Source organism: Gordionus sp. m RMFG-2023, chromosome 5 (assembly GCF_954871325.1).
Source record: "Gordionus sp. m RMFG-2023 chromosome 5, tfGorSpeb1-WG-v2, whole genome shotgun sequence".
Lineage (NCBI taxonomy): Eukaryota > Metazoa > Nematomorpha > Gordioida > Chordodea > Parachordodidae > Gordionus > Gordionus sp. m RMFG-2023.
Genome location: NC_088779.1, coordinates 31,473,722 through 31,482,984, shown reverse-complemented (window position 1 = coordinate 31,482,984; position 9,263 = coordinate 31,473,722). Strand labels below are relative to the sequence as shown.

The following is a 9,263-nucleotide window of genomic DNA, read 5'->3' as shown; positions in this document are numbered from 1 at the left end:
TAAAAATTATAAAAAAATCTGAGGGGGTCGGGTTAAAAATCTTAAATTTTTATTCATTCGTCGTAGGAATTTATATATAGTAGATATTAAGATCTTCGGCTGTCATTATGTTCTCTCTTCTACTTGCATCTTTTCTAATAGTCTAAATAAAATGGCTTTCTAAATCTTCTCAACCTTTTTCTTGAAGTTTCGGATCGTAGCCAGCCAATCATAGCTCGAATATAAAAATTTTCTCAAATGTTCATGGATCACGCGGGCTTATTTATTTCGCAAAAGCAAAGACTTCATTATTTTACAGCTGCCCCATTGTCGGTTACATTTTTTTTTAAAAACACCTCCCAACTCCAATATATACGCAATAAGGATCAAGTGTTCAACTTTATTCTTGGAGATCCTAGATTTTACCACCAGGATTTAAACAGTTGAAAATTACTATGGCTAGGTAAAATATCATCCAACTTATTTATAATTTCGCCTTAATTTTTGTTACTAATTCTGAACAAGAAGAGCATTCTATCCAGAAAAGCATAAAGAACTTTATAATTTTGATATATAGAAGTGAGTCGTCTACAAGGTTTGCTATTTAGAATTCTAAATAAATATGTGATCCATTTTGATAAATAGTTCTTTTATATTGGTCTATAGACTATAATAACGATAAATAATTTGGGTTTTAAAATTCGGTATAAGTGTTTAGAATATTTAAGACATGATTTTCATTTTTATCAATTTTGGCTAATGGCAAAAACTATCAATATATAATATTTCTGTCGAGAACAAACAGAGTTTACGTTATTTAGAAATATTACTTTACTATTATAAAAAAAAACTGATAACAAAAGTAATAATATAATCAATAAAATATTAATTGTTAAATCAAGTATATAGGGTTATTTGATTTTATTGGTTCTTCGGGTTAGTTATCTTTGGGACAATCGGGCTGCTTAGATGGGTGAGCAGCTTGAAAGGCCGGAAGATCAGTCAATTTATCATCCAATTCCGAAATCTTGGGGTATTTGTGCATGTCGATATTGAACCTACATCGTAAAGAAGAAATAAATGAGGGGAAGTCAAAAAAATTAATCAACGCATACCGTTTCGCGTTGTAAACCTGCGGCACCAATACTATGTCGGCCATGGAGATGTCGTCTCCGACACAAAATTTGCCCGAACACTTGACGAGTTCTTTTTCCAGGGCTTAAAATAATAGATTTGTTGGTGATTAGAATATAAGGAAAATTTTAGGCTCGATCTTTACCGTTAAATCCAGTTTCGACCCAGTGCTTAGCCCAGTCCGGGTGGGTGTTACCCACGTACTTCAACACTCTCATATTTTGAATAGGTTGAATATCGCTGCATATAAATTGCACTAAGGAACGAACCTTCGTTTTATATGAGTTAAGGAATTAGAAATTGGCATGGCCTAGTGAAAATTTTTAAAAAGATTTTTCGGCCCAACTCTTAAATTTTTTTTCCCTTAAAATAATTGCGTACATTTACCGCGTAACCTTTAATTAATAGCGGCGCGATTGCGATCGAGACTTAACAGCTGACAGTATTTTAAAATCTGTTTTATGAAATCAATTTTTCTAGGATTATTATTATAGTGATTTGAATTAAAGATAAAAAAAAATAATATTAATTAAATAAAGATTGGTCTCGTAAAACAGATTTTAAAAATCGATCAGCTGTTAAATCGCGAATCGTTTAAAATACCCCGCGCGTGCATCGCAAGTTGTCGAGCCCAGCCCGAAAATCTTTCCGCAAAATTATTATTTAATCTTTAGATTCAATTAATTAATAATAAAAAAAAAATGTTATTTAAAAAAATATATTCGATTTAATTTTATATATGAATAAATATTTTTGTAGGTTAATAGGAAAAATATTTTGTTTATCATAGTTGAATACCGAAAAAATATGACGATCACGGTATTAAATTTTAAAAAAATTTAAATATTTTTTTTTAAATAAAGATCTGAATAATTTTTAAAAATATTTGTTAGAGAAGGGGAAAACCAGAGATCCAGTATGAATGGCATGCCTGGGTATTTATTAGAAGTCGATATATTACAATCGCAATCAAGAAAGGCATATGAGTGCTCGTAGCTTCATTGAATTTATAATAAGCTTGATGATATCACTCTCAGAATAAATGTTAGGTATTAAAAATTATATAAATGTATGACAATAGGTGACTAAAATAACGCTTCAATTGCCATTGTCGCGAAATAGTCCTCCAAACCGATAATAGACATATTAAAATCATTTTCTATCGTCATATAATTTGCTTGATTTATATCTAACATGTGTTTGGTGGTTAATATAAAATTCATCCTTAGATTGTCGATTTAAGTTCCCATTTGCACAAAAAACCTATTCTGTTAAATTTTTACGAATTATATGGTTATTTTTTCTTATAAAATATTCATTAAAATTAAAGTTCATTATAAAATATAGGTAAATTTATTTTAATTTATGCCTTTGAGAGTTAAAAAATGACTTACCATTTTGCTTTGATAGTTGTTATATTTCAATATCTCATATAAATGAAAAGGTCATATTCAAAGCTATTTGAATATTATAATTGTCATTCCTTTATTTAACATTATATTATCGAGGTTAATCAAATTGCATAATATTAGAAGTTAAATTTGCTAATTATATAAAAGAAGTATATATTTTCTTTCTTTCTTTCTTTCTTAAAAGTTACGTCCAAATTTCAAAATTCTAAGGAAACCTATCGATCAAATTTTACAAAATTTCACAAAAACGTTTTGGTCATTGGCTTATTCCTTTTCGATAAAGTTATAAAAGTTTTCGAAATAAATTTTACAATGTTTTGGACACAGCCTGTAAAACAAATAAGATGAGCCCTAAAAACGAATAGTACTAGAAATCACATTCAAAAAAATCGGTATATCGGTGTAGGTAGAAAAATGATAGGAAGCTCAACCGGACCGGTTCAGACCGTTAAATCATTCTGAATGTGGCTGGCTACATGATCGAGTCTAGAAACCGTTGTCAGCCAAATTGCTCAGGTTTTCCTATCCGTTGGTATATAAAGTAACTAGCTCCATTTGATTCTTAAATCCGGTCTAAATGCAGCAGACTACTATTTTTAAAAAAATTTGGATGGTAAATCGATTCGAATTTTGGTTAGCCTTAATACTGACAAATAGCAATAAAAAATATCCAATTTGAATACTTTTCCGCGTTGGTACAAATCTTTTGGCAATATCCTTGGCGCGTCTTGATACGCTTCCTCCAAATATTCTAAGATAGCTATCGATTGGCTAAGCACGTGATCATTTACGACCAAAGTTGGCACTAAGCCTTGTGGGTTAAGAGCTTGGTAATTGGGCATAAACTTAATAACAAAAATTTATTAATGCATTTACAAATCGAAGTCTAAAGATTTTAACAGTTTTAAGTAGAAAAACGAAGCATCATTAAAGACATAGGATTGAACGATTAAAAATAAATTGGTAAATCCTTAAACCAATCATCTTTCAGGATTCAACGAATAAATATAATCGGTAATACTTAAACCAATCATCTTTCTGGATTCAACGAATAAAAATAATTGGTAATTCTTAAACTAATCATCTTTCTTTCGATTATTTAGGAGATGGAATAAACAAATTCTCATATATCATTAGTTGGCGAATAATAAATTATTCGTATTAGATTCGTTTGAACGAATTGAAACTGGTATTCGTGAGTAATACGAAGAGTAAATTGTTCGATTCGTTTAAAAGAATCAATTACGAATAATTCATTTTTCTTTCCGTTTTTGAGTAGATTTATTAGAGGTCAGCGCAGAATAATCAACGAATAAAAATAATTGATAATTCTTAAACTAATCATCTTTCTTTTGATTATTTAAGAGATGGAATAAACAAATTCTCATATATCATTAGTTGGCGAACAATAAATTATTCGTATTAAATTCGTTTGAACAAATTGAATAAATTGGTATTCGTACGAGTAATACGAAGAGTAAATTGTTTGATTCGTTTAAAAGAATCAATTAGGAATAATTCATTTTTCTATCCGTTTTTGAGTAGATTTATTAAATGTCAGCGCAGAATAATCAACGAATAAAAATAATTGGTAATTCTTAAACTAATCATCTTTCTTTCGATTATTTAGGAGATGGAATAAACAAATTCTCATATATCATTAGTTGGCGAATAATAAATTATTCGTATTAGATTCGTTTGAACGAATTGAATAAATTGGTATTCGTACGAGTAATACGAAGAGTAAATTGTTCGATTCGTTTAAAATAATCAATTACGAATAATTCATTTTTCTATCCGTTTTTGAGTAGATTTATTAGAGGTCAGCGCAGAATAACTTTGCCCAAAATGGGCCGTGGAATTTATTGATCAAGTTTTTAGGATTGGCCCCCTAAATTTTGATTAACTGGCCCAGACCTTAAGATATAAAAAAAATGATATAAATTTTGCTTGATTAAAAATTTACTTAGACTTGGGCCTTTAAAAATATTTTGCAAAAATTTTTCCACAAGGAAAATTTGTAGGCTAGGTCAATCTAAAATCCTACATATATGTAAATTTATAGGCTGCTAAGCTTCTCCACCAATTTATTACCACTAAAAAAAAACCTTTTCTTGCAGTATGAAACATTTTTATTATTATTATTTAGGAATCAGAATAAAATTAAGATATTATTAATTGTTATAAGATAACATTATAACAAGAAACCATATTTTTATTATAATTTAGAGAAAAAAATGTCAGTATTATATATATAAACATTTTCTTATTGACTTTTTTATTGCTGCTTTAATATGAATATAGACATAGTAACATTTATAATGGTATTGTATTGTATTATAAAATTATCTAACAAAATCATTAAAGACACTGTGGCGACCTCTTGTATTGATGAATAAAGATGACACCAGCACCATTAATAGAGGAACCAGTGTTCAAACATATAAATCCTTCTGGTTAAAAACTTTGATCATTTCTTTAGAGTTTTGTTTTATTTATAATAGAAATGTTTGTGATTTTTGTGCCCACCTATACACATATGGCTTGGCCCCTAAATTCCTCTACCAAATTCATACAATAATTTTCTATGATAGAAAAGATATAAATTTTAAATTCTAATCCTTGGAAAAAAATTGTGAACTTAAGGCCCAACCTTTAAAAATATTACAACTTGTCTAGTCTAACCAAATACCCTTGCTCATTTTAAGCCAACTTCTACATGTTTGTGAACAGGTCTGTACCAATAAAAACATTGCTATAACTATATCAAAGTTAAATAAACAAATCTGTATATTTATGCCAGTTCAACAAGAGAATTAAATAATGATTAATGCACTATGAATTATATAGTCTCAGTAACCCCAAAGAATATTAATAAAAATATATGATTACTGGAATAAAATTATATAAATTATAGCTAAAAAATACCTGTTGCCCACCATCTTTTACTAAATTAATTTGGGCATATTCATAATCAATATTTTTTAGGGCTAAAGCTATTCTAACACGATAAGAACATGAGCTTCGATAATAAGAATATAAGATTGGCTAGAATAAATTAAAAAATTATATAAATTTAATGATTTACTTTCATCATGACACAAAAATTTATTGATATAACTTTTATATATTGGAAAATATATCTTTAATTTTATAATAAAACCCTATTCAAGTTGGGAAAAATTTTTTAAAAATCAGCTGATGATTAAATAAATTAAATGAATGAATTACTTTTAATAATAAATTATGTTGTAATATAAGCTAGTACTAAACATTACCCATTTATTTATTATTTTGATTTCATTCAAAGGATGCTCCTTGTTTAATAATATATATGTGTTATAGAATAAATTTAAAATAATTAGGATTTAATCTACCATACCTATCTAAGTTTTAATAAAACCATTGAACTCAATGTTCATGAAATGAATGTTATGAAAAATTTGCCTCAATAGTAAATCTTGTAGGCTTCTAAGAGCAAAACATATTTGTATGGAAAAAATCTCAGGGCATTACTCAGGGCATTATCCTCAAAAATATTTCTAATGTAAATAATAAATGTATTTGTTCAATTTGCCATTTCACCCCAAGTTGTAAGAATATTCATTACATAGCATTGTTTGAATTGTTAGGAACATACTCATTACTAAATTAAGCTCTTTTTAGAGCCTTTGATACTTATATATATATTTTTTTTTTGAATAATTTTATATATTTTTTTATGAGATTATATTTTTTTTAAATTTAATTCATTTAATTAATATTTAAAAAAATTGCAGAATTATCTTTAAATTTTATATATCTATAAAATTAATATTTATTAAAAAAATAAAATCAAATTTATATCAATTTCCTAAATAATAATATTTGAATATTGTATGTATTTTATTTAACAGACTATGAAATTTTAATGTCCAATTTCCAAGTTTTCTTTTTTTTTTCTCTATAACTTTCTTTAATTTTCCTTCCTACTTTTTTCTTTTCGATTATTTGTTTTTCTTATCTTTTATATTTCTGTTTTAATTTTCTTTTAATTTTTTTTTAAAAATTATTTATCTATTTTATTTTTTGTTTTTATCTTTTATTTATTTCATACATTTTGACACTTATCCTCATTATTTTTTATAAATGTAGACTTACATCCATCATCAATTTTAAAATTTTTTAAAAAAATAATAATTTAGACAGCAATAAAATATAATTTATTTTATACTATGTTTAGTTAGCTTTACTTAAACCCATAATTTTGTATAATATGCATTTTTCCCCAAAAAAATATAAACTAATGGATGGTAAAGTAAAAAAAGGAAATATATTATAAAAATATATTTTAATTTTCTTTAAATTTATAACATATGTTTTATATTTAAATTCTGAAAAAAAAATAATAATATTAATATCTTATAAAAGATAAAAATAACCCCCCTTTTTCCTTTATCTTTAAGTTGTGGTTTGTGGGCCATTTGGTTTAAAATGTGTTTTAAATTCTTTTTTATAAATAATTTACTGAGAGATTCGAAGAAAGAAATTCCACTCTGAATTCTTATTTACTTAAAAAGCTAATCAAAAAATAAATGCATTATAAAGAATAATTTCAATAGATAGAAAAAAGGCTTATTTATCAATTAGCCAAAATACATTAATGTTTATTTAAATGTTTAAATAGCATGAAAAGATTACCAACCCTTTATTTTCCCTTATAAAATATTTATAAAAAAATTTGGCTATTCCTAATTTCCTAGTGGAATACCCTTTTTGTATATTATTTATATAAAATCGTTACACAGGTTTAATTATATATTACATATATTATATTTCTATTTCGACTCGATGAAACTATATTATAATTAAATTAAATTTTTTTTAACAAAAAATAAATTTAAAAAATGTTTAAATTTTAAATATATGTTCTCTTGATTCGCAACAATACCTATCTCTCTATGTATATATTATAAAATCTAAAACTACGTTATAATAGAATTAATATATGTTGAGAATAAAAAAAATGTGTTTCTTATTAAATTATCAAATTTGATGTATGGGCGGAAATTAAGGCTAATAATATTTTTGCTAGATTTTTCCCGATAGATAAAACGCTATTAAGTAGAAGCGCAAAATAAATTTAAAAGATAATCGCTAAAAAACAAAGAATTGTTTATCATTGAAATTTCGTGTTTAACAACTTTTTTTCGCCAGGAATTGCTGCAAAAAAAATCTTCAATATTTGTAATTGTTTTCACATCAATGGATCATATTAAAGGTTAATTTTTTTTTCCTTAAAATTAAATATAATTTTTTTTTCTCCTCGCCTTGATTATATACAAATATTAAGTCGCGAAAAAATCGTTTTAAAAACAATGAAAAGATAGGAATTTTCGGGTACCCCTCTTATTTTCTAGATTCAAAGATATAATTTTAAGGATTTTAGGAGCTGAGAATCTTTATAGGCTTATACAATGCCTGTACTGTTAAACACTGTGTGGATCGTCACTGCCACATATTAGTACATAAAGTGTTTATCGGGTAGCTTGTGTCACTCGGTGCTATAAGCTTCAACCTGGATGTAATCCTTGTTAGGAAGGGACTTTTTTTCAGGATCTAGCCGGTTGTTGTGAACGGATTCTAAAGAAAGATTCCTTACCTTCCAATATTATTTTACTAAAAAATAGGTCCTATTTGCATTTTTAATTTAAACTTGGTTAGAAAAAATTTCTTATAAATTGACTTTATATAATTTTAAAGCAAAATATTTTTTAAATCATTATTTTTAAAAATACATCTGAATTATAAATTCAAAAAAAATTACAATAAAAATTTAAAAGAAAAAATGTAGAGCCATGAATAAAAAAGTATGCGAAAATTTAAAAATTTTTAAATATTTGTGTGATATATATTTTATTATTTCAAAATAAATTTCACGTAATTTTTTATATGCGAAAAATTTTTTAAAAAAAACATTAAAAAATAACGTTATTTTTTTAAAATTATAAAAATTTTGTGTTTTTTTAAGAAAAAAATATATATAATAAAATACAATGTTTTACCTTATTACCCAAGCAATTTCAAAAAAATAATTAAAAATTTTTTTTAAAAATATATTATTGAACCATAGATTTATTAGAAAAGATATTCACCTATTATTTCTAATTTTGTGGAAGTTTTTCTGAAATTCCTTTAAGACTACTAGAAAAGTAAACACTAAAAATTATGTAATAAGATCAAATCTTTTTGTGAAATTAAATTAGTCGTATTAATCAAACAGATGTCCAAATAAAATTACACCTAACTTTGCTATCTTTGAGACTTCAACAAATTTGGTCATCAAAGCTATTTAAAAACGTAGGTGTCTCAATTTCGTGGCTAAAGATTAGTTGAGAATTTTTGAGAACTGAATTTTGTCAATGGCGCACACAATCTTATGTGGGACATATTAACCGATATTGTAAATGGGAATGTTACCTTAGGTGAAGCACTATGGCTACCCTTTTAACTCCGTACCCAGGGTAAAATGAATAAGCACTTGGGTAAGACGGCAAAGCACCGGGGTAAAGTGGTTATTAAAATTAAAAGCAATTTTGTTATTTTGTTCAACAAAATATTATAAGTTTCGATTAATACATACAATAATGGAATGTGTAAGGAAATTATGGGAAATAGCACAGTTTTAGCACAGGCACATCGTACATTCCTTTAAGGCTATTTCTAAAACCTTTATTCCATATAAGCACAAAACTATTA

General features: G+C 26.1%; 1 protein-coding gene across 1 annotated transcript; it reads right to left on the bottom strand.

The window, feature by feature from the left end:
• Nucleotides 1-688: 688 nt before the first annotated feature.
• On the bottom strand, nt 689-5,745 carry LOC135929470 (maleylacetoacetate isomerase-like). Its single transcript, XM_065466073.1, has 6 exons — nt 5,614-5,745; nt 5,454-5,573; nt 3,209-3,370; nt 1,259-1,382; nt 1,095-1,197; nt 689-1,037 (listed from the first exon to the last, which is right to left on the bottom strand). The coding sequence occupies exons 1-6, from the start codon at nt 5,620-5,622 to the stop codon at nt 917-919; spliced, it is 639 nt and encodes a 212-aa protein (XP_065322145.1). The 5' UTR covers nt 5,623-5,745; the 3' UTR covers nt 689-916.
• Nucleotides 5,746-9,263: the final 3,518 nt, after the last annotated feature.

Bases quoted from the DNA above. Each gene is read 5' to 3' on its own strand.
- LOC135929470 (XM_065466073.1), bottom strand. The intron at 1,198-1,258 runs GTAAAGATCGAG...TATTATTTTAAG, and splicing joins GGTCGAAACTGGATTTAACG to CCCTGGAAAAAGAACTCGTC. The intron at 1,038-1,094 runs GTATGCGTTGAT...TTTACGATGTAG, and splicing joins CAGGTTTACAACGCGAAACG to GTTCAATATCGACATGCACA.